This window comes from Lodderomyces beijingensis (genome assembly GCF_963989305.1).
Source record: "Lodderomyces beijingensis strain CBS 14171 genome assembly, chromosome: 2".
In the NCBI taxonomy this organism is placed as follows: domain Eukaryota; kingdom Fungi; phylum Ascomycota; class Pichiomycetes; order Serinales; family Debaryomycetaceae; genus Lodderomyces; species Lodderomyces beijingensis.
Genome location: NC_089971.1, coordinates 2007734 through 2034200, shown reverse-complemented (window position 1 = coordinate 2034200; position 26467 = coordinate 2007734). Strand labels below are relative to the sequence as shown.

General features: G+C 46.0%; 14 protein-coding genes across 14 annotated transcripts; 7 read left to right on the top strand and 7 right to left on the bottom strand. All coding sequences in view use genetic code 12, as the record gives it.

Moving 5' to 3' along the window:
• Positions 1-138: 138 nt before the first annotated feature.
• Positions 139-387, top strand: LODBEIA_P19750 (uncharacterized protein; the record flags this gene model as incomplete). The annotated part of the gene is made up of 1 exon (XM_066971922.1): positions 139-387. The coding sequence occupies one exon, from the start codon at positions 139-141 to the stop codon at positions 385-387; it is 249 nt and encodes an 82-aa protein (XP_066828913.1).
• Positions 388-622: 235 nt separating this feature from the next.
• Positions 623-1114, top strand: LODBEIA_P19740 (uncharacterized protein; the record flags this gene model as incomplete). The annotated part of the gene is made up of 2 exons (XM_066971921.1): positions 623-713; positions 807-1114. The coding sequence occupies 2 exons, from the start codon at positions 623-625 to the stop codon at positions 1112-1114; spliced, it is 399 nt and encodes a 132-aa protein (XP_066828912.1).
• Positions 1115-1214: 100 nt separating this feature from the next.
• On the bottom strand, positions 1215-4826 carry LODBEIA_P19730 (uncharacterized protein; the record flags this gene model as incomplete). Its single annotated transcript, XM_066971920.1, has 1 exon — positions 1215-4826. One exon carries the CDS (start codon positions 4824-4826, stop codon positions 1215-1217), a length of 3612 nt encoding a protein of 1203 aa, XP_066828911.1.
• A 750-nt stretch (positions 4827-5576) lies between these two features.
• On the bottom strand, positions 5577-6546 carry LODBEIA_P19720 (uncharacterized protein; the record flags this gene model as incomplete). Its single annotated transcript, XM_066971919.1, has 2 exons — positions 5577-5976; positions 6503-6546. 2 exons carry the CDS (start codon positions 6544-6546, stop codon positions 5577-5579), a joined length of 444 nt encoding a protein of 147 aa, XP_066828910.1.
• Positions 6547-7659: 1113 nt separating this feature from the next.
• On the top strand, positions 7660-10227 carry LODBEIA_P19710 (uncharacterized protein; the record flags this gene model as incomplete). The annotated part of the gene is made up of 1 exon (XM_066971918.1): positions 7660-10227. One exon carries the CDS (start codon positions 7660-7662, stop codon positions 10225-10227), a length of 2568 nt encoding a protein of 855 aa, XP_066828909.1.
• A 271-nt stretch (positions 10228-10498) lies between these two features.
• On the top strand, positions 10499-12013 carry LODBEIA_P19700 (uncharacterized protein; the record flags this gene model as incomplete). The annotated part of the gene is made up of 1 exon (XM_066971917.1): positions 10499-12013. The coding sequence occupies one exon, from the start codon at positions 10499-10501 to the stop codon at positions 12011-12013; it is 1515 nt and encodes a 504-aa protein (XP_066828908.1).
• Positions 12014-12308: 295 nt separating this feature from the next.
• LODBEIA_P19690 (uncharacterized protein) lies at positions 12309-13124 on the bottom strand (the record flags this gene model as incomplete). The annotated part of the gene is made up of 1 exon (XM_066971915.1): positions 12309-13124. The coding sequence occupies one exon, from the start codon at positions 13122-13124 to the stop codon at positions 12309-12311; it is 816 nt and encodes a 271-aa protein (XP_066828907.1).
• Positions 13125-13513: 389 nt separating this feature from the next.
• LODBEIA_P19680 (uncharacterized protein) lies at positions 13514-15094 on the bottom strand (the record flags this gene model as incomplete). The annotated part of the gene is made up of 1 exon (XM_066971914.1): positions 13514-15094. One exon carries the CDS (start codon positions 15092-15094, stop codon positions 13514-13516), a length of 1581 nt encoding a protein of 526 aa, XP_066828906.1.
• A 1867-nt stretch (positions 15095-16961) lies between these two features.
• LODBEIA_P19670 (uncharacterized protein) lies at positions 16962-18704 on the bottom strand (the record flags this gene model as incomplete). Its single annotated transcript, XM_066971913.1, has 1 exon — positions 16962-18704. The coding sequence occupies one exon, from the start codon at positions 18702-18704 to the stop codon at positions 16962-16964; it is 1743 nt and encodes a 580-aa protein (XP_066828905.1).
• A 2296-nt stretch (positions 18705-21000) lies between these two features.
• Positions 21001-21555, bottom strand: LODBEIA_P19660 (uncharacterized protein; the record flags this gene model as incomplete). Its single annotated transcript, XM_066971912.1, has 1 exon — positions 21001-21555. The coding sequence occupies one exon, from the start codon at positions 21553-21555 to the stop codon at positions 21001-21003; it is 555 nt and encodes a 184-aa protein (XP_066828904.1).
• Positions 21556-22920: 1365 nt separating this feature from the next.
• LODBEIA_P19650 (uncharacterized protein) lies at positions 22921-23838 on the top strand (the record flags this gene model as incomplete). The annotated part of the gene is made up of 1 exon (XM_066971911.1): positions 22921-23838. One exon carries the CDS (start codon positions 22921-22923, stop codon positions 23836-23838), a length of 918 nt encoding a protein of 305 aa, XP_066828903.1.
• Positions 23839-24149: 311 nt separating this feature from the next.
• Positions 24150-24500, top strand: LODBEIA_P19640 (uncharacterized protein; the record flags this gene model as incomplete). The annotated part of the gene is made up of 1 exon (XM_066971910.1): positions 24150-24500. One exon carries the CDS (start codon positions 24150-24152, stop codon positions 24498-24500), a length of 351 nt encoding a protein of 116 aa, XP_066828902.1.
• A 108-nt stretch (positions 24501-24608) lies between these two features.
• LODBEIA_P19630 (uncharacterized protein) lies at positions 24609-25355 on the bottom strand (the record flags this gene model as incomplete). Its single annotated transcript, XM_066971909.1, has 1 exon — positions 24609-25355. One exon carries the CDS (start codon positions 25353-25355, stop codon positions 24609-24611), a length of 747 nt encoding a protein of 248 aa, XP_066828901.1.
• A 222-nt stretch (positions 25356-25577) lies between these two features.
• LODBEIA_P19620 (uncharacterized protein) lies at positions 25578-26459 on the top strand (the record flags this gene model as incomplete). Its single annotated transcript, XM_066971908.1, has 2 exons — positions 25578-25583; positions 25653-26459. 2 exons carry the CDS (start codon positions 25578-25580, stop codon positions 26457-26459), a joined length of 813 nt encoding a protein of 270 aa, XP_066828900.1.
• Positions 26460-26467: the final 8 nt, after the last annotated feature.

Here is a 26467-nt window from a genome sequence, read left to right as displayed (position 1 = left end):
TATTAACACCCTAGCCAAACCACCTTCATCATAAAACACCGATACCACTATTATCACCACCATCGCCACAACACGCAACTTTCCCCGACGTCGTAGGCCAAAGACGAGGCTATGAAGTGACGATTGAACTTTCCAACCATGTCATCACAAGCAGAGACTTCGTCGCCAAGCTCAAACGAACCGGGATTATCGACACCGAAAATAAACAATTCAGAATCGAACGAAACGTCAACCACTGAAAAGAAGTCGACAATCTTTGAAATAGTCAATGAAATAGAACAGGACTTAGCGGAGCTTTCCAAAAAGCTAGGAAAGAACTCAAAGGAGCAGAGTGAACGGATAGAAGCTGCTTTGAAGAAAGTCCACACTTTGAAAGATGCAAATTGACAAAATCAAAATGGCCTTTCAAGCAGAGTACCAAGACCAGATCAACCACTTGCTACATCTCCAGTCCCATTTACAGTCCAAAACTACGTATAATGCTATTTAATCTCATTTCATTTCTCATGTTTAGACCCCACCCCGTAGATTCAACTCTTTGTTCCCACCAGAAAACATCTCCACGCGCAATTTTCAGCTCCACCCACTCAAACGCGTCTTGCAACTTTCATCAACCACCAAGATGGTGAAACTCACGGACGAAAGCAGGGCGTTCCACTACGGAGTATACACAATAGTGAGCCAAATACCAGAAGGAAAAGTTACAACGTACGGTACGTCAGCCCCAGCAAACATCCCCATCCCCAGCGCAACCAACCAACTAACGAAACTTCACCTTCTTGTGCCCTTCCCCATCCGAGTTATAGGCCACATAGCATACCTACTAGACAAACCAGCAAACTCAAGACAAGTAGGGACATCACTTAAGCACTACCACGCGATATTCCGCGATTTGAACCAAGGGTACGCGCCGCAAGATGAAGAGTTTTTAAACGTGGACACATTACCTTGGTGGCGAGTCATTCTGAGTTCGGGCAAGATTTCACCGCGCGAGGATTCTCATGGCCAATACCGACAAGCTGACTTCTTACGGCGTGAAGGTGTCGATGTTAGTCCTGCGCATTTGATCGACACTGGTGAGTTTGGATGGTTCCCTGAGGAGGTTGACCTCTGATGAGGGAAATGAGCACTTGATCCCAAAAATTAGAAAACTTTCAATTCATTTCAGTCAATCTTTTGAAAACATTTGTAATAATACTACATAGTCTAAAATTCTAAATTTCCAATTCTTGATTGTGACCAGCCTGGTCAGCTTCATTGATGTCGGCAGTGTCAAGTGCTTCATTGGGGACTTTGAGCTCTCCCGCACTCTTGGCTTTGTTTGAAGTGGGGTTGTTATCATTCTTTGCAACATCCGTTTCATTATTCGGTTCTTTCTGAGTGTCTTTCTTTCCGCTTGGCGGCCCATTCGCAAGTTTGTTGTTCTTGTTGTCTTTTTCTTGATCGTTGCTGGCTTTTGGATTTTCCTTCTCCTTCTTTACTGATTTCTCCTCCGTATTCCCTGTATTCTGTGGTTTTTCCTTGACAACCTCCTTTGGTTTTTGTTCTGGCGCTCTCTTTTTACCGGTTTCTTGTGGCTTTTCCTCAACAGGCTTTTCAGGCTCGTCTTCTTCCAAGAAAAAAGAGTTGGCAATGATTTTCTTCTTTATAGCAGTAATCTTACCAGTTGGTGGAAGCTTTGGTCTCACGTTTCTCTGCTTTTGCGGCAACTCTTCATCCTCAATCAAGACAAACACGTGATCATCGGGCAAGTCTGCACTTTCCCCTTTCTTCTTTTGAGCTTTGATGTAGTGCTGTTTCGACCGATCATTGAGTTTCAGGTAAAATGGCTTCAACAAACCAATCTGTTTTTCAACGTCACTCGCGTGCAACTTTTCAGGCTCGTACTCTTGCAAGTCCTCGTATTTGGTCCTTTTCCTTACTCCGCCAGTAGAGCTAAACTGGTTATGGAGCCTCAGGTGGAGCAAGTGGATCGGTATAGATGACGTCAACATGTTGTATTCCTTGTCCAAGCCCAACTCTTTGAATCCAAAGAAATCGTCGCCCAAGTCGTTTGAAAAATCACCAGTCATGAATTGCTCACTGTTATCAGCAAAGCTCTTTTCATTGAAATTCTCCAATCCCGGTCGCAATAGATCCTTGAGGAAATTGGACAAATTCACGCGCAATTCTTTCAATTTGTCTTGCTGCTTCATGATCCGTTCTTGCACAAAAGTAAACAAATCATCAGGCTTATCAACACCATTCTCCAACAACGACAATAGCAAGATTTCTCTCGCATCAAGTCGGTTACGCGAGTTGGTTTCACTGTGCAATTTCATCGACTTGGCAATGTTTGCCATGTAGTTCTCGGCAATCTGCGCTAGCGTGTTGATGGCTGGGATTTCAGTGGTTTCAAATCCCGTCTGCATGGCAATCTTGGCAATATTTCGGCGTAGCACCGTGTATTGGATCCCGTGCGTGTCGGGGTCATGGTTCGGTAGTTTGGAAGCGGCATCGGTGTCCACCTCCTTGATCGCTTCAATCTCCGGTTGCTTCATTTGGGTGTGGTGCACAAACTGTTGTGTCTGCATTTGCCGAATAAGCGAGATCTTGAAGCAAATCTTTCGAATCTCCTGGATCTCAGTGATGTTTGCATGGTAAAGACGATTGAGACCCGAGTCGTTTGACAAGAGGAACTTGGACTCGATTTTAGATGCGTCGCCACCCGTTTGCTGCAAATATATATCAACAAGCTTGTTTTCTGATATCTCCTCTTGCTCCTTGGTCAACCCTTGGTATGAAAACCCGGGAATACCCCCCGAAACGTCATACTCCATCAAGTAGGGTTCGTCGTTATCTAGCAAGCTTTCTGACTTGGAAATCACTTCCTTGTTGGATAGATATTGATTGAAATGGGCCATTTCGTGGGAGTTGCGCACTATCGCGGGGACATCGCTTCGTAGCGTGCCATCCGCGGCAAACAAATTTGATCGTTGTTCACAATAATGAGCTCTAGACTTTGACGTTAAAGTCCGCCATGCCTGCAATTGTGGATCAAATTCTTCGTCTTCGCTCTCAGCAGGCGCGGGTACAGCCATGTTTTCATCTTCCTCTTCCTCATCTTCTTCTTCGTGGATGCCATCTTGGTGCTCTTCACCTTCACCTTCAAAAACGGAGTGCAGCGGCGATCCTGCTGTCGACCCCGCCTTTGATCCTGCTGTCGACCCCGCACCCAGTCCCAGCCCATTTCTTTTCACATCTTCTTCCTTTATTTCATCCTGACGCGTCCGCTTGCGGCCTTGCTTTGCTGCTTTTTTTCCTGCACGTAATCCTCCATCTTCATCGTCCTCCTTCTTTTCCGCATCTGCTTCATCTTCCTTTTCTAGATCAGCTCGGTTCTTGATGGTTATATCGGGGATAGTTGGCGCCAATTTCATGGTCTTTTTCTGCATGGCAATGGCGTGAGCTCGGATGAAATGTTTCGGGTCAGCATTGTAGGTGAGGCAATTGTTCCATATCAACATCAAATCATCGACAAATTCCAGTTTCGAGTTGTATGCAAGATTCTTGAGTTTTTTCATCACCGTGTTTAAATCCATGGGCTTTTTAATGATCAAGCCATAATTTGGCGCATCTCTTTTGGAGACCTTGTTGAGAAAAAAGGTTGAATGCTCAGTGTAGTTGCGCAACTCGGTGGCTACTTTCTCACACGCTTCGTATAGTTCCTCCTGGCCCACGCGGTCATCATTGGTCCACTTGCCTCGGTTTTTCCGAACATCCATAAATAAAGTCCGCAATTCGTGATCGTTCAAGGCCACTTTGTCACGCTTTGATTGAATTGTCGAGAGTAATTGCTGTAGTGAGGTGGATGCCAACCCCAAGTCCATGTGATGAGACGGCTTGGCTTCTTCCTTTTTTTCAAATCGGAGATCGGATTGTTCCAATTTTCTTCTCTTGATGAGAGTTTCCCGGTCGTATTCAAAGTTGTGGTAAACCTTGTTGAATTCCCTAATGAGGTTGTCTTGAGTGTCGTGTTTCTCTTCTTCGGCCAGTTCTTGGTTATTCACGGGCTCTTCCTTTGTAGGCAACGCGGTCGTTGCAAAGATAGACATGGGTATTTGCAAGATTAGTTGTTGTTGTTTGTTGTATTTCAAGCCATCTTTGCTCCTGCTCTCCGTGGTGTCTTTTTGCCCTTTCTCGCCGGCCTGATTTTCATCATCCTTGGCATTCTCTTCATTTTCATCATTTTCATTATTTTCATCATCATCCTCATCATCATCCTCATCATCATCATAGTCATCTTCAACTTCTCTTATTGTGGGCTTTTCAATTTTTGTCACTGCAATTTTTGGTTCTTCCACATTATACTGCATGGAATCGATCAATTCGTAATCGTCGCTAACTTCGTCAATGATATTGCCGTTGCGGTCCAATTCCTTCGTGTCGTAGTAGAAATCAATGGCTTTTTCCCACAAGAGATATCGTATGTGTAGTGATAATTTCTTGCACATCTTGTTGTCTTCTTCAAATGTGAGTTCCGGATGTTCTTGCTCAACTAAAGCCAGTTGTTCATGTTGTTCATGTTCTTCGTGGTCGCCAGAATCTTGTTTCCGCTGCTCCTCCTCGGAGCTATTGCCTGGATCCAGTCTCTTGTAATCAAGGCAACAGTTGCCCTCCAAAAAATGGCTCCATATCACATTGTCGTTCAAGGATAAGATATAATTGACTATTCGGAATTGAGTCTCATTTAAAAATGTTTCAAAAATGCCCTTTTCGTTGAGCTTTTTGGCTAGCTCAAATAATCTTTCAGGGTTGTTATCCTGAAACGGACTTAGTTTCTCCATCACGAATGAAATGCAATTGAAAGTCAAAGAGACCGATTGATCATAAATGCCAGAAGAATAATGCTATGGGGAATAAGTAAAGAAAAAAAAGGGAAAAAAAGCCGTTCAGAATCGATTCTTTTGGGGGAAAAAAAAAATGAAGTTGCGATGATATCCGATGAGATTTGTCTATCTATTCAATATAGCTATAGCGATTGATTAGGTCTTTCGTGGAAGGTTTCTGACGATGTGACTTTTGGTAGAATTTCGAGGTTAGCTGATTCGTGAAGTTTTCTGAACCTGAGGCTTTTCGCGCCAAAAATAAAAGGCTCGTTGTAGCAGAGGGACAGAGAGGGAAAAGTGTTGCAAAATTTTGGACTTGAGGGCTCAACCTCAAGCTCAAGCATGGGGGGGCATACTTAAAGGCTGCTAGTTGGCAGCAATGTGAGGAGGATGATGCCCGAAATGGCATTCTCCATGTTCAGTTGCTGTTGAAGAAAAAGGGCCGGCCCAAGAGGCCAAGTTGTAAAACTCCCAGTTGGGACGCGTGCTTGAACCTCGAGGCAAACCAAATGAGAGTTGATAGTTGACGGCTGGTATATAAATATAAACCCACTTTTTGAATTTATTAAAAAGATATATATGTGTTGTAAAAAAAAAACCAAATCGCTATATCAGCATGTTTTCCCCTTTTGATGGTGGCCTCCTATATTGGATCCACATGGGAAAATGTGGCAGCAGCAATAGCAAATCGCCATTTTTTGCTTTTTTTCAAACAGCATACTTCTTTGTCCATTCTTTAGCAGTGGCTTCATACTTCTTTCTATCTTGTTTGTAAATGTGAGCAATTTCGGGCACCAACGGATCATCGGGGTTTGCATCGGTCAACAATGAGCAGATGGACAAAAGCACCTTCGATATGGTCAAAGCTGGGGACCACTGGTCTTTCAAGATGTCTAAGCAGATGTTGCCGTTGCTGTTGATGTTTGGGTGGTATATCTTTGTTGTAAAGGCAATCTTTGGTGGTTTGAAGGGGTAGTCTGTCGGAAAGTGGATGCTTAGGAAGAAGACGCCGCCGGCATAGGGTGAGTCTGGGGGCCCCATTATCGAGGCTTGCCAGTGGTATAAGTCGTCTCCCACCGGGCCGGCTGAGCAGGAGGAGGGGGGGTCTCTATAAATCGTTAACGCTGTTAGTAACCGTCTTGGCTTTGCCAACAAGGTCGACACCAAAGTCGACACCAAAGTCGAGGTAGTGCTCGTAGCAAGAGATGGAGCTTGGCTGGGGAAGATTCAAAAAAAAAAAAATGGTGTGGTGGTTGGGGGATGGTCATCGATGATGACAACACACACTGTGTTGCCACCCGAGTCGCCATCTATTCGCATTCATTTCCCTGGCATGAACCAAAAAAAAAAACGATCTTGTCGTTGTAGCTTCAACGCTGCTAGCGATTAGTACGGTATAAGAGTGGCGCTCGTCTCTATGAGGGTTAGACTGGGCTGGATCTTCCCATATAGTTGCAGCCAGATAGATCGCGTGACAGCAATATTCATAAGCGCCGTCTTTGATCCAACCACAAGCCCTCCTCGCTCTTTCTCTCTCTTGTTCTCTCTCTCTCTTGCGCACTCTCTGCTCGCTCTCGTACTTCTCTGGCTTCCGTTCCCTCTTGCCCTGGGGGCCTTGATCGCAGGCGACATACCTTCCCAAATCCGATAACTCCTTATTGATACGCTTCAAAGACATGTTTTATAGATATATACGTGTGCGGGTGCAGTGGTTGTGCTGGGGCAGCTAGCAGGTTGTAGTAGCTTGTTCAACATTTTGAAATCGCTTTCAAATTTTGAAGAACAGCAGAGAAAAATTTCCGGGGCGCTACCATGTGCGCGGGTCGTGCGCCGCGCGCCAAATTTTTCTCGCAGCGCCACCAACCACCACTGGGACTGACTCCAGCTGCTATGGCCAACAGGCCTATTACAACTGCTAGCAGGGGCAACAACGGCAGCAAAAAGTGGTGGGCGGTGATAGTGGTGGGTGGTGGGATAGTGGTGGTAGTAGGGGTGTCAGTTCAGAGAAAGAGTTCTCCCACGCCCTGGCGGGATGGCAGATCTCGTAGTAGCAAAGGAAAAGATCTTACTCGCTTGAGATCTCGATCTACGAAGAACCAGTGGGGTAACTCCCCCAGTAGAAAGGCCCTTGATGCTACTGGAGAGCTGGCCTTTGTAAAGCTGGCCCTTATAGAGCTGGCATCTCCCTCTCAGCTTCTTCATCGGACCAGGCCCCAGCTTGGAAGCCTGCCTTTCTTCGGCCTCTCTTATCTTTCTTATCTCTCACGGAGAGACACACCACTGCTGCTCTCTGGTGATTTTCCTCGGATCGGTATAACCGGACAACCGCGAACGTCAACACAGACCACTGAATACGAAAAACCCTGGGTTTTCTTGCCCTCTGCGGGAAGCAGGTATTTAAAATATTCCGGTTATTATCAAACAGGTTCGCCTGGAGGAGGGTCTTTATTCCTGGCCCCAGCCATGCAATAACGAAACTGCTGCTGAAGAAGAGGAAGAAGAACGCAGAAGTTCTCGTTTCTGGTGCATGTACTCTGCTGCGAAATTGCCCACTTTTGAAACCGTTCAAACAGAACCCCTCGCAAACTGAGATAATATCGTATATATGTACACATATATATACGTGCAGTTCCATGGTTATATATATATATAATGGAGGTTTTGAGGAGTAGAACTTGTTGATATCAAAAAAAAAAACAAAAAGGCAGGGCTTTTCTTTAATTCGCTTTTTATAACCTTTAGAGGAACAAACAGATACCAGTTTTCATTTTTGAGCCTAGCGACACCTCCTATGTTGATCACGTTCAATGCCAAATCTCAGGATATCCGGCCTGGAAACAATGACTCGTCTTCATCGACAGCTTCCGCTTTGGCAGCGGCGTCGTCTGCGTCGACATTGGCGACAGGAGTCGAATTGACACAAGTCAACAGTCCCGGTGCTGGTGCTGGTGCTGGTGCTGGTGCCGGTGCTGGTGCCGGTGCTAACACGGAGACACTAACGGCAAGCGCAGCCACTGGCAAACCGCAGGCAAAGTCAAAGCCCGGGGCAGTGAAAATCTTCAAAAACCCCACAGATTTCCACAAGTACAAGGAAAACGGCCGATCAAGATATGGCTGTTTAACGTGCAAAGTCCGCAAGAAAAAATGCGACGAATCAAGACCCGTGTGCTCCGACTGTTCCAGACTCAACAAGAAATGCTACTATATCGACCGAGAAAACATGTCCAATGAACAAATCCTGGCGTTGAGAAAAAAGGTGGAATTCGAAGAAAGTAACCAAAAAATTCGAAAGAGAAAGATCAAAGTGAAAAAGGACCCGCCGGAGGATGATGTACCCAAGGATGCACCAAAGAAAAAACCGAAAAAAGCCTCCAACCCGCAAGAGTTGGCTGCTTTCTCAACTAGCCCATTCAAGATATCGGGAGGCTACACTTCTGGAATAAGATCAACAAACTCACCCACAAACTTCCCCCTGCAAGTCGGCTCTCCCAGCCGTACAAGTCTAATGAATCCTATGCCAGATACCCATACCCACCCTCGAAACCAAGAACTAGAACCTGGTCAACAAGTTGTCGATCTACCAGTACCGGGGGAAACCCAAATTTCACAACACACCGAACCGGCACCGGTACCGGCACCGGCACCGGAAGCCGAACCTGAACCTGAACCTGAACCTGAACCTGAACCTGAACCTGAACCTGAACCCGAGACGGAAGCCGAACCTGAACCTGAAACTATACCCAATGGCCAAAATTCTCTTTTAAATTTACATACACCGCCATCACTCAGTCCCTTTGCCTTGCATAAAGACGTGGCGTCACCAAGCGGGTTCCTATCTTTACTTCGAGAAATAACCCAAGTCAAAAACAGCGATTCCAACAACACTCTGGAGAAAAGATTCGAAGAATTAGCTCCCGACGACGAAAACCACCTAAGGCATTTCTTGCATAGTCCGGGACTCAACTCGGTGGTTGAATCTTTTGAAAACATCGATCAAAATGGATTGCTTTTCAAAAACTCCAATTCATATGCCGACTTAATTTCCAACTTAAATGCTCAACTAACACCACATCCGCAACCAGTACTTTACATCCCAGAACTCGCCGATCCATCTTACAGCTTCCTATACAACTATTGCCTGGATGTGATACTCAACAAAATCTCCATTGCCGCTAACGAACCAAACTCCTTCCACAAGATTTTCCTTCCGCTTGCACACAAGGACAAAGGGGTCTTTTACAGTCTATTAGCATGGGCGGGGAAACATTTAGGCGGAACTTGGGCCGAAGATGCAGAAAAATTTGTTGAAATGGCCGTTAACCATTTCCACAGTATAAGTGGCGGCAAAGAGGATCGACAGGCGGTCATCAGCAAGTTGGCAATCATCTTGACCTTGTGCGCTGCTGAGATTTGCAACGGTGACATCAATAAATGGAACGTATACCTCAAATGGGGCTGGGAATTGTTGGAGTCACACGGGGGCATTTCCAACCTCAACAAGTCGAAAGAAGAGCACTGGTTGATTACAAGTTTTGCCTACCACGACTTGCTATCAAGTCCCAGCACTTTGCGATCGACCTATTACTCGCCACTTATATACGACCAAATCTTTGACGACAGCAAGGGCTTTTTGAAAGGACACCTACATCCGCTCATTGGAGTCGCCAAGAGACTCTTTAGCTTGATTGGCGATATTTCCACCTTGCTATACACGAGTAAAAAAATGTTGCGCGAGCTATACGAGAGTGGGATCCATCACCGAGCAAAGCTGTATGTTGTTGTTTCCTCGGAGTCTGCCGATGGCGACGAAAATGACTTAGACGTGAGCGATGTCGAGTCGGAAATCAGCCAACATGGCAAGGCTTCAAAAGTATTGACGCATGTAATTTCCAAAGCCAACGAATTGGAACATCAAATAAACGAAGCGAAACCAGATAGAAAAGACCTTTCCAATTTATCAGACCAAGACCTCGAGTTGCAGCTAACCCTCTTTGAAGCATTCCAAATAAGTGCCAAATTGTTTCTTCGCGAATCGGTCTTGAAATGCAATCCGTCGCACCTTGAATCGCAAATGTTGAACAACGACTTGATCAAATGCTTGGACATCTTGATAGGCACCTCCGTTCAAGCCTCGTTGGTGTTCCCCGTGTTTATCTCCGGCATCCACTGCGTCTCACGCCACGATCAAGAGATGATGGCGCAGCGCGTGAATGGTTTCATCAAGAACTACGGCATGTTCAATGCTTCGAGAGTCAGAGACATTATGGAGAAAGTCTGGAGCCAGAACTCTCAAGGCTGTCATGCTCTAGATTGGCACGAGTTGTTGAATGAACTAGGCTGGGACTTGAACTTTGCCTAGCCAGCTCTTTATTGTCATCGATACTTGTATCAGTGTAGGTATTAACAGCTAGATGTATATACTTGTCGGTCTATCTGTCTATATCTTCATATCTATGTGCTCACGTGACTTTCGTGATGGTTGGACGGGCCCTCCCCTTTCTCTCATCTCATTGAAAAAAAAAAAAAGAGCAAAAAGCGTACTGGTGCAAATGGACAATAAAAGTACTTGACCAAATCGTCCCCCAAATAAGAACCCACATATATACTACAATCTCTCAAACTAACAGAGCATGGCCGGGTTAGATTATCTTCTCTTTGAAGAGGCAGCCGGTTACGGTATCTTCAAAGTGCTCATCCAGCAGGACGACGTTGCGTCGAGAACAAAAGAGGTGCAAGAAGCAGGAAATGACTTGAGCAAATTCTCGAAAATGATTGAACTCATCTCGTTTGCTCCCTTCAAAGGAGCAGCACAGGCTTTGGAGAATGCCAACGATATATCAGAAGGGCTTGTGTCCGACTACTTGAAAGAAGTCTTGGAGCACAATTTGCCCAAGACCTCCAAGAGAATCGGCTTGGGTGTCTCGGATAAAAACTTGGGTCCCTCGATCAAGGAGATTTTCCCTAATGTCGACGTCTTGTCGAATGAAGTAGTCCAGGATTTCCTTAGAGGCATCAGAGTGTTTGGACTGAAATTGTTCAAGGACTTGCACGAAGGTGACATTGAAAGAGCCCAGTTGGGATTGGGCCATGCTTTTTCCAGAGCCAAGGTCAAGTTCTCGGTGCAGAAAAACGATAACCATATCATTCAGGCTATTGCGCTTTTAGACCAGTTAGATAAGGATATAAACACGTTCTCGATGAGAGTCAAGGAGTGGTACGGCTGGCATTTCCCCGAATTGGCCAAGATTGTCCCTGACAATTACCAGTTTGCCAAATTGGTGTTGTACATCAAGGACAAGTCGAATCTCACCGAGGAAGACTTGCACGACGTGGCAACCATACTCAATGACGACTCCGGATTAGCGCAAAGAGTCATTGACAACGCCAAGATCTCCATGGGCCAGGACGTGAGCGAGCAGGATATGCAAAACGTGATAACGTTTGCCCAGAGAGTAGTCAACTTGACCGAGTACAGACGACAATTGTTCAAATACCTTACAGACAAAATGCACACCGTGGCCCCCAATTTGTCGACTTTGATTGGTGAAGTCGTGGGCGCTAGATTGATCTCGCATGCGGGTTCACTAACAAACTTGTCGAAGCAAGCCGCATCTACTGTGCAGATCTTGGGTGCTGAAAAGGCCTTGTTCAGAGCTTTGAAAACAAAAGGAAACACCCCAAAATACGGGTTAATCTACCACTCGTCCTTCATCGGCAAAGCAGGCGCTAAAAATAAGGGTAGAATCTCGAGGTATTTGGCCAACAAGTGTTCGATTGCTTCAAGGATAGACAATTACAGCGACGAGCCCACTACGGCATTTGGTGAGATTTTGAAGAAACAGGTTGAGGACCGTTTAAAGTTTTACGATACCGGTGCTCCACCAATGAAAAACTCCGACGCTATCAAGGCTGCCATGGCATTGAATGCCAGTGACTTGGTGGGAAAAGAAGATGTAGTGATGGAGGACGCTGAAGCCGAGGAGTCAGCCGAGGCAAAGGAAGGCAAGAAGGAGAAGAAAGAAAAGAAGGACAAGAAAGAAAAGAAAGAAAAGAAGGACAAGAAGGATAAGAAGGATAAGAAGAGAAAATCCGATGATGGCGAGGACACACCAAGTAAGAAGAAGAAGAAGAAGTCCAAGGACTAGAAACATTCCCGCCCCCCCCCCCCCTCCTCCCCTTTCCACCAGCCTTTTTGCTTCCCCTTCTCCTCTACTGGAATCTGTATACTACTGTTTAAACTCCGATCAAACAAGAACTTCAATTTTACCTGTTTTTTTTTTTTATTTTATACTTTCGAAAATAGCACCCAGAGAATAGCAGCTCGCCTCAAAACCCAAACCCTTCAATTCTCCTCGCTCCAATCCTTCTCATATACCATCCCTCGCCAACAATAAACCGAGATAGACTTGACTCATTCCATTTCTCTCCCTCCGCCGTGTCTCACTTCTTCCTCTCTTTACTCTTCTCCTGAGCACGGCCCGCGTCGTCCTTCTTATTGCCAGTATGGATGATATTGCCCACAATCTTGAAACTTCTCGCAATCTCACTCGAATGTCCCCCCTCATTGTTAATCTTGCGGTCAGGGAAATGGTTACCGACGAAATTCTCCAACGTATCGTTAAGCGGCTTCACCAACGGATCAGCCTGGCTCGAGACGATTCCCTTGCCATTCTCATCATGAACACGCTGGTTCAACCCATCTCTCGCGTCGCTAATTCTCGATTTGGTAGGCTCGATAATAGTGCGGTTCACGGGGTCCAAGATGTTTCTCGATACCGAGTCATTGATCCCCGAGACTGTGTGTTGTATCGAATCAACTGCGTTAGCCACTGGTGTCGCGATGGGGTTAGTCAAGTCCTGCACTTCGACAGTCTGCAAGCTGGGGATCCATTTATCCAATTGATCCAACATCGAATTCGAGAACTTGTCGCTGGCTTCGATCAAGTACTTGAACGGTTGATAGCTTCTAATAAAAGCAAACGATGATCTCGCGGTGCTGACAGTGAAGCCACTACCAGGGACCATGCCAAACAAATTGGAGCTGGTTTTAACTAGCGGATAAGTTCTTAAATGGCTAAGGGTAAGCAATTTCGAAGGCCCCTTGTCCTTGGGATTGCGGCCCCCAGCATGGGTGGACTTGTCTTGAGCCATGTTGGAGCCGTCGTTGTACTCGACTGGCTGTTGAGGCTGGGGTCTTTGTTGCTCAGAGCTACTGCCTTCAACACCGGTGGCTTCGGCAGCAGGGGTAGGTGACATGAAGGATAGTACCGGCCTGAAAGTATCTAGCACAATTAGAAAGCAAACTAATAGCAGAAAAGAAACTAATTCAGGAACTGCTGGCATTCAAATAAGTAGTACCAGGGGCGAGGGGCGTTTTAGATATATGTTGATGGGGCCGTGTTTTTGCCTCATGGGTTTATTTCCTTATGTTGGATCGCAGATTTAGGCTGCAAAAAAAGAAAAAAAAAATGGAGGAGATTTGGCTGCGAAAAAGATATGAGATTTTTGGTATGGAAAACTATCACGAACTACTACAAGAACACGAGCTATGAACAATTTGAAAAATTAAAGCAAATATAAAGAAGAAAACAAACTAACAAAGACAAACATTATCTCAAAAATCAAAATTTTTTTAAATAAAGGGTTCACAAATGCAATGCCAGGGTACCGGAATTGAAATCGTCAAACGTTGCCACTTCATCACGGTAGATCTTTTGCAAGTTTTCAAAAAGGTCATCTGAGGAAGAGCTAGCGTCGAATGCACTGGGGTCCTCCTCGTCGGAGCTTTCAAACTCGTCATAGTAGTGCATGGCCCCAGGGAAAGAAGCAGTCACCGTGGTGTTTGCTTCGTCATCATTGGAAGAAACAGACGAATGCTGAGGCACTTGCTCGTCTTCATTGTACTCGGTTAGATCCAGCTCGTCGCTGCTTTCTCGCAACGCCTCCTTCTCCTCCACCTCCTTCTTTCTCGCTTGGTGTCTATCAAACTCAGCAAACACATTCTCCATCAGGTCTTCTTGTATTGGCCTCGCCGTTTCAACCTTGACGGCGTGGATTGGTCCACTTGCAGCAAGGCACTCATCCTCCAAAAAACTCTCCATCAGCTCGTCGCTGTCCAGTTGGGAATTGGCAATATCCTGCTGCACGTGAGTTCCATGGTTGACACCACTTTTGAGTATGCGGGTAGACTTGACTTTTCTAATGGAGTTGGGGGTTGGACGCAGCTTCATCGACGCATCGCCCGTGCCGGGACTAGATGAGCCTTCTTTGCTCGACAAATCTCTTTGCACATCCTTCAACACCAACTGCCCAAGCTTGGCGCCGGATCTTGTCACTGGCTTTTTCTCCTTGGCAATCGCCCTCAAATTCGATTTGCTCTTGGTTTTAACAATCTTGCCGCACTTGTTCGGGGCCCAGTTTCTCGACGAATCAGCCTCGGAGTCACAAGTTTGGTTCAAGCTGAATACTTCATGGTTCAAGTGTTCTTCCTTAACTTTGCTGCTCATGATCAACTCTTGGGTTCCTCGCATTTTCAAGTCGCTGGCCATCAACACAAGACGTGACCCTCTAAACAACTCGCGGTCTTCTTCCTCTATAAATTGGAACAAGTCATCCTCGTCCCTTTGCAAATTGTAAAATAACCGATCATGGATGGCCAAGTACAAAATCTCCCTCATAAACGACTGAATCACGGGTCTCTTGTTGTAGAGCCTCAAATCGACTTCTTTCAAATCAAACTGCGGATGCCTCAACACATTGATCAAGACTTCGACCCGGCCAAACTTGTCCAAGTGGTCAGGCTCGATGTGGTTAACGTGCTGGGGCCACCATGAAGGTTTGGTCATGTTAAAGTCACGGTAGGGGTACAACGCTTGCTTATAAGGCTCAATAATCTTGATCCAGGCCTTGGCAACTTCTTTGCACACAACTTGAGACAAGGAGTTGAACAAGTCGCGGTACTGCTTAATTAACGCCGTGGGATGTTGGTTCTTCAACAATTTCAAAGGATGCATCTGCGACAACGTGGGTTTTATGGTAGTGATGGTGGCTTTATTCAAGACATCCTTGATATCTTCAATTTGCTCATGGTTGAAATGCGAAGAATACTGGAATTTGACATTAGATTTAACTTCTTCGGTGATCAACATAAACTTCATAGCATTATGCTGTGACAATTGACGCAACGCATTTGCAACTTCTTCTAGCGTTGCGTTTTCCTGTAACATTGTAGCGCCTGTGCTTTTTTATGCCTCAGCCCTGTGCCAATCTTGTCTCTGGTCTAAGTTGTTGAGTGAGCTCTTCTGGGGTGAAAAAGAAAGAAGATAAAAATCACCTGGACTGGGTTCAATTTATTCATTTAAATATCCTCAACCCTTTTTCTGCCAGCTTGGATAACAACAAGCAAACACACATACACACATTCCAACTCACTCACTCACTCACTCACTCATTCACTCACTCACATACATGTCCACTATTAATTCCACAAGTCAAATTTAGCAGCCATTATCCAATGGAGCAAAAATGTGAAATTTCAAAATAAAGTAGCCCTGGCGAATGAGCTCGTCGATATGACAACCAAGATCCTTGTTTTTGGCCAACCAATCTGAAAAATTTTCCTGCTCAGTTGCTTTTCGTTCGTTCTGACCCACCGGCCGGCTATCTTTGGACAAAAGCTTAAAAAGATAACCTGAAAAAAGATGAGATGAGATGAGCCCCTAACAAATCGGCCCCCTTGCCCTCTCTGGCCCTCCTTGCTCTCCCGGTCTCCCAGTCTCCCCTCCCTTCCTCTCTGTTTTCCCCCGCAATATGACACTTTCACCCTGTGGCAAACAAGACATTTTTCATCCTCCGGGACAAAGTCTGATATCCCTACGCCGTGTGTGCTTCTCTCTTAAACTTGACTCGTTTTAGCCCATGTGTTAAATCTCGAGATAAAAGTCTTTGCCCCTAACTCCGCCTCTACCCAGAGGCCCCTTCCTCAATCCCAAGCTGGGTTTAAATTTAGCTTCCTCTGTGTTTGTTGTTTACCACTCGAGCCACCGGCCCATCAGCCACCAGCCATTTTCGCCTCCAACGGTAATGTGATCTTCGGCATTCTCGTATCGCTCATCCTTTCCCGCCCCCAGATGTTTGCTCTGAAAAGAAAGCGGTTGATCTTTCGCTAACGGGTTTTTTTTTTGTTTAATTTGACCTTCGCGAATCTTTTGGTGACACGTAACACTCGAATCAACTACCAGGACCTAATTTGCACTGGCAACAGCAGCGCAAGAGAAGAATGGCCCCCCGTAGATCTCCACATTGTCTCCATGTACCAGCTCCTATGACAGTGCCAAAGCCCAGTGACGGTGAATCTGGCCAAAGTGGTCCCACTCCCTTGCTTTCACACCACATGCCAAGCTGCCCCAGAGGGGGAGGGGGGGGGGAGCTTTGCCCGACAGTTTCCTATTTGCGCCGATACGGCGTAGGATTTGGTCACCGCCTTGATATCAATCAATCAATTGATCAACCAGCCAAACTATCTTGCTACCCCTCTGTTTACCACCCACATTATGTAAAACCCCATTCCTGTCGCCCCTTGTTTCCCTCTCCCCCCCCCCCCCCCCCCTCCTCCCTCTCCTGAAAGTTAGTCCCATGGGTTTAGTTGCTCGGGTTGAATCCCCTCCTCTTCAAAAATACCCACATATCGTTTCATTTCGCCTTGACTTGTCCGGATTGGGATGGAGCTTGCATTGAAATGGAACCTCGTCGTCCGAACAACCCTTGTCCAGCACAACGCCAACAGCTTGCAAATCAAGAAGAAAAAGTGTCTGAAAATGTGCAATCCGTCAACAGTAACATGGAGCTACAGAGGCCACCACCAGCAGCAGCGCTGAGACGGAAAGACCAAGGCAAAGAGGCGTTGCGTGAACCGGTCAAAGTACATTCCAATGTATATAATGGTGACTCTATCTCAATAAATATGTTCAAATGAGTGAAACACAGGCCCAGCGAAGAGCTCCTCCCGCGGGTGATAAAAGTAAAAAATCGTTAATACATGTCGTAATGCTCCTCCAATGGCACTCCCATGGAGTTTGATAAAACCAGGCTCGTTTAGTCAAAGCAGGTGATCAAGACCTTTTTCCAGAATGGTGCACGTTGATACCTTTCCTTCTCCTCCAATTTTTCAGCCTCGATAACCTCCCCGTCTGGAATCACTCTGTCCTTGTTGACGTCAATTTCAGACACGGACTTAAACAACCTCCAATTCTTCGTCGAGAGCTTATGACCAAACCACAAGATCAAGAGCACGGGCAATCCAAGATAATTCTCGAAAAAGCTAAGGGCACTGGGCTCGCCGTTGGGGCCGCCCCACAATGACGTGTAAAACTGGGCAACCAACACCAAAAAATTGACAACCGCTCCAAAGTAGGAACCAATGATCCCCGTTGGTGACACGTAGGCCAACGAGCTCACGGGGATGCCATTGTGCTTCAAGGCCTGTCTGAAACGAATGTGGCACAAGCATATAAAGAGCCAGCACACGACAAACGATATCCCGGAAATCGACATCAACCACATAAACACCGTTTCTTCCTTGTCATAAGCAGCAATAAAGCCGAAAAATGACGAGATGACAACGACAATCAAGCATGTCAATGGTCGGCCTTGTCTGTCAATGTAGTTCATCCACTTGGGGGCCAACCCTTGTTCAGCCAAGGATTGCATCAATCTTGGCGAGCTATACATGGCTGCAGTGCCCACCGAGGTGACAGAGATCAAAATGACGGCATTCATGATGTGGGGGATAACACGGACTCCGTTCAATTCGGCTGCCAAAACATAAGGCGAAGCATGCCTTGCAGTTCCCTCTGCGCCCATCAATCTGTCCGAGTCGTGAGGAACCAACAACCCGACAAACACCAATGACCCCACATACAATACAATCACCTTGACGTAAACCAATTTCGACGCAGCTCGAACCGAGGCCTTTGGGTGCTTTGTTTCTGCAGCTGAAAGCGAAATGAATTCGGAACCACCAAGCGAAAAGGCGCCCGTGACAAACACAGAGGCCAAGCCCTTGAATGAAGTAAAGGCACCCGGGCTGTGGTAATATTTGCCTCCAATAAACCCAGTTGGTCCTCCACCAACGTCAATAACCAATCCAAAGATGATGAACCCACAAAGCGTAAACACCTTGATTGCATTGAAAGTGGCTTCGGAAACAGCATACACTTTTGAACCTCCAAAGTTGATTCCAACGATAATAAGCAAAAAAAACACAACCCAGACATCAGGGTGCACCGATGTTGTCCAAAATTTAATCGTAATGGACGCGGTGACCAATTCTAAACTAACGATACATATCCATTGGAAAGCATAGGTCCACCCCAACGCAAACGCCAAACTTTCGTCGAAAAACTTGGCATAGTAAGATTGAAACCCACCAGGTAAACCACTGTAAGCAATCGTCAATTCCGATAACGAGTGCACCATGGGGATCAACATGAAAAACCCGACAACGGAATAAGCAACCAACACCCCCGCGGGTCCAGCAGCTCCCAACTTCGACCCTGCTGCAACCAACAAGCCGGTGCCCAACCCGGTGGACAATGACATCAACCGCAATTCGCTCTTTGAGATGGCCTTTTTCATGTTCCCCCCTAATTCAGTCGCAGGAGGTGCTCTTCGAAAACTGTCAATAAAACTGGTATAAAGTGGCTTGCATTTTGAAGAAACCACCGAGCCTGAGCCTGGTCCTGAATCAATGGAGAAGTTATCATACTCGATTTTTTCAACACTCAGGTTTTCAGCAGGTTGAATTTCCAGCTTGACGCGGTCAATTGAAGCCCCCATATTGAAATTCCTTTTAAAAAAAAAAAGAAAAAAAAATTAAAAATACGAGTTGGTTCCCTTTAATCTTGTACAGAAATGGTGGAATAGGTGATTCAAGTAGATGAAGATGTTGCACTTGAGTTTGTCCTAAGCTATGAGCATAACAATCCACTTTTTTTTGAGGAAAGTGGAGCAGAATCAGAAAAGGATGGGTTTGTTTAATGAGTAAATGTCCCAGTGGTGAGAAAAATCAAAGTCCCCGGTTTGGATATTTAAATCAAGATGAAGAAGAAGAAGAAGAAGGAGAAGTGGAAGGAGAATAATAACAGGAGCTCTTTATCTTTGCAGACGAACTCCAAGACAAAGAGATATACACGTAATGTTCTTCAAAGCATTCTTTTCAAGAAATGAGGGTTTCTTGCATCTTGTGACCTCGAAGAGGGGCAGTGAAATGATTGGAAAACGATAGCGAAATTTTGCAATGCTTTGTTTTATTTTTTTTTTTTTTGCAGTTTCATTTCAAAGCACCCGCTTTGGTTTTGGCTGCAAAAAGGGTTATACCAACTCATACAAGAAAAAACAAAAGGGTCAAGAGCCCAGGAGGGGTTTGGCTAACGAACGATGTGCCAGGAATAAGAAAAAAAGAAAAAAAAGAAAACGAACTGGAAACTTTCTCGTGGGGCTTTTAGGTTAAGAAACCATCGGAACTCGTGTTTCGAGCATTGGCATTGGCATTCGCCGTATGGGTCAAACGGAATTAACGAGGGGGATACGGGCGAAACGGAACAATTACTTTTTTGGTCAAGTCACTGCCCCATCTTATTATTTGAAAATGCAATTAATACCAGGGAAACTCGCAGCATGGAGATAATATGTGAGAGAGTGAGAAAGAAAATAAAACTGGCGATGAGTTGCGACACACTGTCAAATAATATCTACGCCGCCGCGGCTGCTGCACATCGCTCCTCGCATTCAACCAACTCCTCCCACGCCTCCTGCCCAACGATCGACTGCTCGTCACCGCGACGGTGTTTATTCTCTGGCACGTTTCGCTTTACCCTTTTTGTCTTTTTGCCCGAGCGTCTTTGCAACTTCTCGCTTCAGTTTGCCGTGTGCCTTGGAGCGCCGTAAAGAGCTGGAAAAAGCAGGCATGCCCCCCAAAAACTACATCGGCGTTTTATGGTTTTTGCGCAGCAAGTAGGGAGGGTAGTAGTGGGTCGACTAAATTTGGCCATAGAGCTTTCCCCGCGATTCCGGATCTAAGGTACACGGTGGTTGAATATGTGGGGTAAGGATTCTTTTGGGCTCAAGTGGTTGGCAAAAAAAGACTTGATGATGAAAGCTCTTGCTAAAGGGAAGGTTTTGGTAAGGGTTGGTTAGGGGCTGGGAAGAGGTGGGAGGAGGGGCGATGTTTGAAACAGCGTCATAAATCCACCGAAATGGAAAACGCAAGCGAAACGCATTTCTCACCCAGGACCGAACTTTCCTCCAAAAGCCGAGCCGCGCGATTGCTCATGAACTTTACTGAGCTGGCATTGAGATGGGTAAAGATAAGAAAACCACGAGAACAACCTATGCCCTTTTTTGCTTTTGTTGCTTGATCTGATAAGACATGGAGAGCTATAATGATAATACCCGGGCAGCTTTCCTTTTTCCCTCCTTTTCTGCCTAATCGATCAGATTAGGGTGTTTTTTTTTTATCATCCATGAGTGGAAAGGATAGAGAGCACTCGCTTGCTGTGCTCACCGCGGTACCCTACCCTAGTCTAGCTGTGCTTGTAGTCTATCTATCTAATCAATCTCTAGTTTTACCACTGGGGAGGAGTATAGCATGCTCACCATTCTCATTCCCTGGAGGGTCCCTAGAAGGATACGCATGAAGATGCGAAATGAAAAAAAAAAAGGGCAAAAGGATACCCAACCTCGAAGAGTATAGCGGCAGGAGGGGAAGGGGTAGGGAGGGGAAAGGTGCCACACTTGTATAGATCTCCAAGTTTGAGCTATTTGAAACCTGTTTCAAAACGACAAAGACCAACTACGTCATTTGCGTCAAGATGAGCAAATAGATAAAGCCAAGTCGCCGTTTCCCCGGGAAGAGAGGGGAAGCAAGGGGAGGGTTTCCACCCACAAGAGATCACGATTCAAAGTATTCAACAAGGTCAAACTCAACAAAGTTTGAATTCAAAAAAAATTGTCCAAACAACCATTCATCAGAGCTCATCAAACTAAAGTAAAACCAAAACAAACAAAAATCCCAATTCCCAACTTCTCCAATTTCTCAAAAAGCAGCCGTCTGCTCATTCTTTTTTCTCTTTTTTCACTCCAATCCCCCTATTCCCGGATACAGGACATGGCGCTGGCGCTGCTGCTTCAACCGGTTCATGACGTAATCCAACCCCTTTCTCGTCTTTTCAATGTTGGTCAGGAACCGCTGGTGGCTCCACTGCTCAATCTTCAGCTTCAACCCAATCAAATTCGACGAAAAGCGCACTTTGGACTCCACCACAGTGACCCCGGCACAGTCATCGCCCTTGTACTTTAAAAACTCTTCCACCCTGACAAATCTCGTGTGGTCGACGTTGCTCGTGTACGAAACCAACGTGTTATTTTGGGGGTTTATCACTGTCTTTTCAATGATCCACGAGTTCAAGTTGGTGCCTCCCATGAACGGCTTGATGAATTTGGGTAGACGCCCCGTTTTCACAATGACTCGAGTCGAGACCAATTGGCCCGTGCTGTCGATATATCGGTCCAACGTGTCTATCGAAAGCACGTGCTTGGCGTATGGGTTGGGGTATCTCGTTAGATATGCTAGACTAGCTGTTGCAAAGTCAAAATTGTAGTCCTGTTTGTTTTCAAAAAATAAAACCATTGTCTGGGGAGGGGCAGTGGTGGCAGTAAATAAAGTAGCGGTTTAAACGGTTGGCCGAAGAAGTTAAAAGGGGGAGGGATGGTGAAGATACAGCAGATGGAAGTAAAGGGTTTAACACGAATAGGCCCAATCTGGAGGTTTGAAGCAAGAGATGAAGTTTTTTTTATCCCCTTTGTTGGTGAAAAAAAAAAAAAAAAAAAAAAACCAGCGGATTTAACTGGAGGTTCAAAGTTGCACCAGATGTGACATGATTTCTATATACAAATGCTCTCAAGTGACGGGATACACTAGCTGTTTCTATTATGGATAAAGAAGCAGGTATTTCATTTTTTGTCCATCTGAGTATGGTGAACTGCTTCAATGTCCTTCCGGACTTTCAAACACGGGTTTTAGCCTATAGTGCTTGTTAACGCGCCGCTACCAGATGTCCTCGATGGAAAAAGCCAATGGGAGGTCAAGCGATTCCAACCAGAAAGCTCCATCGGGCAGGGTACATTCTCCAGGCCACAAGTGTCAATCGGAGCAAACAAGAGGAGGATAAATAGGTCAGTTGCGAGTACAGAGGACCTGACATGAGCAGAAGAACGCTTGCAACACCGCGGTTTGCAGGGTCATGGAGCTGAAAAAGATAAACTTTGCCTGCCAGGTTTTTGATTACTGTTCCAGAGCCAGCCTCAAGAGAGCTCTTCCCTGGTGGGAAAGCCCCGCTGACGGCTTTCCTTCTCTTGTATCCGTCACCTTCCACATTGTTCGTATTCGTGTAGATGTAGATGTAGATGTAGAGGACGGAGATGGCGTGAGATGACGGACTCTTTTCTCGGCCGAGTTTCGGAAAAATGAAAAAGTCGCGACACTGGACTCACGACATTGCCATCGCCGAGCTCGGTCACGTGATACGCCTATAAACAGCAAACACAACAACTATTACCACTACTGCTCCTAGTAACTTAGTACAACTGCTTTCCTTTCTATATCAACTGTTGGAATTAGGATAAGAAGACATTTACTCGCTGTAGCTAGAGCAGTTAACCCATTTTTCTGACAAGTCACGTGACACATCACGTGATGTGTCGTGGCCGTCTCACGACACTGGTTTCACGACACTCCGGGGGCTGAAGTCACGAGACCCGGCAGATAAGCCACACAATAGGAGAGTGTGGGAGTGTGACACATAGTGGAGATAAGAAAGCAAAAGAGAAAGAGTCTACCACACCACGCTAGCCTATAAGGAAAGAGCAAACCACCCAGCGGCCACTGCACCCCACTGTACCCTACTGAAATCCACTAGTGATTGCGGCTCGTCGTTCTCAATACACCCCTTCTCGCAACAGCTGCAAACCTGCCCCCGCGAAAGAAAAAGAGGCCATGGCAAGTGTATTCGCTGCTGGAGGGAACACGTCAAAAGGAAGAGCTGCTTCTACTGCTGGTGCTGGTGCAGCCAGGTCGAGAACACAGGATTCAAGCAAGAAGTCTCGGAGCAACTCAGCGTTGAAAACAAGCTCAACGTCGCCGCGGCCAGAGCCGACCATGATCAAGAGAAGAAACTCGTCGTTTGCAAACTCGTCGTCGCCTTGGTTCAGACGCAACTCGTTTTTATCGCCAACCATGATTCAAGATGAAAATTTCAATGTCTACGAGTCCCATCACGGGTTGTATACCAGCACTGCCAGTGGGGGTGATTCGTTGTATATTTCCAACTACTCGATTATCTCATTGCGCGAGTGCCAGGGATTTTTGTTCAATCAGGATTTGTTTGCTACTCCATACCAGCAGGTTCGATCGCAAGCGAACGAAAAGAGAATGAAGGCCAATAGCCGTCGTAATAGCAGCAGAGGGATAAGTCTTGAGTCCAAGAGATGCGGTGGAGGTAGCGGTGCTGGAAGAAGGCATACAAGTTATCATCCGCAACGACCTCAATTTGGAACCGGTTTGCCTACTGCTGACAATGACAAGGCTCTCGTTGATGGAGATGAGGATGAAGATGAAGACCAGGATGAGGATGAAGAGATGCACGACGCTCTGGAGGATTTACTGCATAATAACCGAAGAATACTGGATTTCAGCGAAGATGCAATGGAAGAAGAAGTGGAAGAAGAAGAAGAAGAAGAAGACGACGAAGACGAAGACGACGAAGACGACGATGAAGACGACGACGACGACGACGATTACAGAGAAATGCATGCATATGGAGGAGACTTCAACAACAGAAGGTATAAAGTCAAAGTAACCGACATTGTCATTGACGAAACCGATGCCGATATCTTCCCCAATCTGGAGATGTAAAGGAAAACCCCCGCCGCCGTTGTTTCCGAAACTGGTCAACTTTCTTCTTCTTCCTAGTCTGTAGGTTGCTATCATTACTAGATACTCATATCTGGATATGAGAGGGCTCTTTCTTTTCCTTAATAGTGATAATAATTAATGTACATAGTTCATGGTGTCCATTCCGTGCTACTCTCACGCTGAAAAAAAAAAACGGAAAATGAAAGGCTTCCACCAATCTCACGAAAACAGCATAACTACACCAACTACAGCACAACCAACAGCAGTTTCCTCTACTCCTTATTCATCGAAACCCACTAGACTCATACGCAATGGCCGAGGCTCAAAAATTGGAATCCTTGTCGCAGAAATTCGCAAAGCATCAAGAAACAATCAACGAATTAATCCAGTCCCGATCCCAGCTAGAAACGCAGTTTCAAGAAAACAAGATTGTTCAGGACGAGTTCCAGCTGTTGAACTCGGAGTCCAAGATCTACAAACTCGTGGGACCAATCTTGTTGCCGCAGGAGTTCACTGAGGCTGATTTGAATGTGAAAAAGAGAATTGAATTCATCGAGGGCGAAATCAAGCGGGTTGAAACCAAGATTGAGTTGGAAGAGAAGGAAATGGAAAGTATAAGGAGTGAAATTGTTCAATTACGAACTTCACTGGTACCAGCATAATAATTTGAACTTGCAACCCATCCATTCATTCATTCATTGCTTTATACAAGATGTTCTTTTGGTTTTTTGGAGCTAGGGGGCTGAAGGGGAGATCGACAATAGCAAGGTCTACCCCCTAGCTAATTGCGACTTGATCAAGTTAACAAAACTAATAGCATTGAAACCTAGCCACTCCTCCGTATCGTTCCATGCTCTACCGGCGCTCTCCATCTCGCCCACTTTGCTCCTGACAAACTCTTTGGTGACTCTGTAATCGTGACTCGTATCACCAAGCATAAACAACTCGCTCTTCAAATATATCCCACATATAGCACCACGTTTACTATACCATGCAAAATCATTACTCTGATCGCCAGCGTGATATGCCATGTCATCACCCAAGGCGAGCAACTCCTCAAGCGATGCAGGCACGTGATACGGAACGACCAAATAACTCAACCCCTGGCTCAATTGGTCCATAATGGGTACGTTATAGCTTAGCCTCGTCTCGATCAACGCTTTCAATTTAGCGGATTCGCTCAATTGCGGATCCATCTCCATTTGCGCAAAGTCTTCCAATTCTTGACGTTTCAACTTGAGCCAGTGCATCACGAGCTGGAAGGGTAACGAGTGGTTGGACGTTGCTGTGAGTACCAGAATGAGAGAGTCGGGGTATCCCAACTCGCGCACGGCTCTTGTCACAGCACGCGAATCAAAGCCGTATTTGGGGATGTACTCCGTTGCCTTGGTGAGGATGCGTGATTCTATGAGGTTGGGGTTGACGATTACGTTTGGGAAGTCGGTCGAGTGGTATTTGCGATAACGGCATAGTTGGACCAAAGATGGAAACCTGCTTGGTTTGAGGAGTCTCAACATTGTCGGCTAGTTGGTTCCTTGGTTCCTTGGTTCTTCCGTTGATGTGGGTTGGTTCTTTGGTGTGGTGGATGTGGTGTGTGAGGCCAGAGTTGACGTCTTCGCGAGAAACGCTACTGGTTCCTTTTATTTTTCAACTCCAAAGAGACAGAAAGGCCACAACCAACCAACCAACCACGCCACCAGTATCACCATCTCCCACCACCGATTCCGATTCCCAAGACAATGTTGGTATGTATCACTTCAATTGACCTCGCCTAAAATAGTTATCACCAGGATAGGACTAACCCCCCGGTGTAGATTAAACCAGCTACAGAAATAAGGAACCCCAGACACACACTCGACGACGACGACTTGAACGATGATTCCCAACCCAATCCAATCCCACAAGTTCAAACCACGTTGGACCCGTCTACAGCGTATGACTCCGTGTTGATAGTTCCAAACACAATCAGCCTAATCCAGTCTCAACTACCCTCAGCCAAAACCGTGGGCCGTGTAGTCATCGATTACCCGGAACTATACAACGTGGAAACGGAACAACTTGCAGAGTACGATGAAGACGAACAGTTGTACGCCGCCATGAAGCAAGAGCATCTCAAAACAGAATTCCCGAAACTTGAAATCCCCATCATGGCAAGCAACCGCATACTTTGCATCGCCATGCCCCATTTCAAAAACATCATCACCTACAATATCCTTGCTCGGGACTTGGTCAAACTGGTGAGTATAGACAAAGAATGGGTTCTCTTGTCCCCTTCAAACCTCAACAACGGCCAAACGGTGAATAAGCTAGAGTCGCTGTTCTCAACTAGCTCCAACCCGGTGTTGGCCAAAGTGCCCCTGCTTCAACCTCCTCATACAATAACAGGCGCAAGTGCCGCCATCTTGTCCCAGTTGAACTTGGCGCAAGCACCCCACGTGACCACCCTCGTCTTGGACTCAGAAGGTCAGTTGGGATATGAAAAATCAGATAATGACGCCATTGTCGATACAGCGTATATCCTTGCCTCCGTTTTGCCCATCGACCAGCAGGCATATGTCGAGCTGATATCTTCCAAAGTGAGGAAATTCAACGGGTACTCGAATCTAGGGATGTACATTTGATGCGCAAC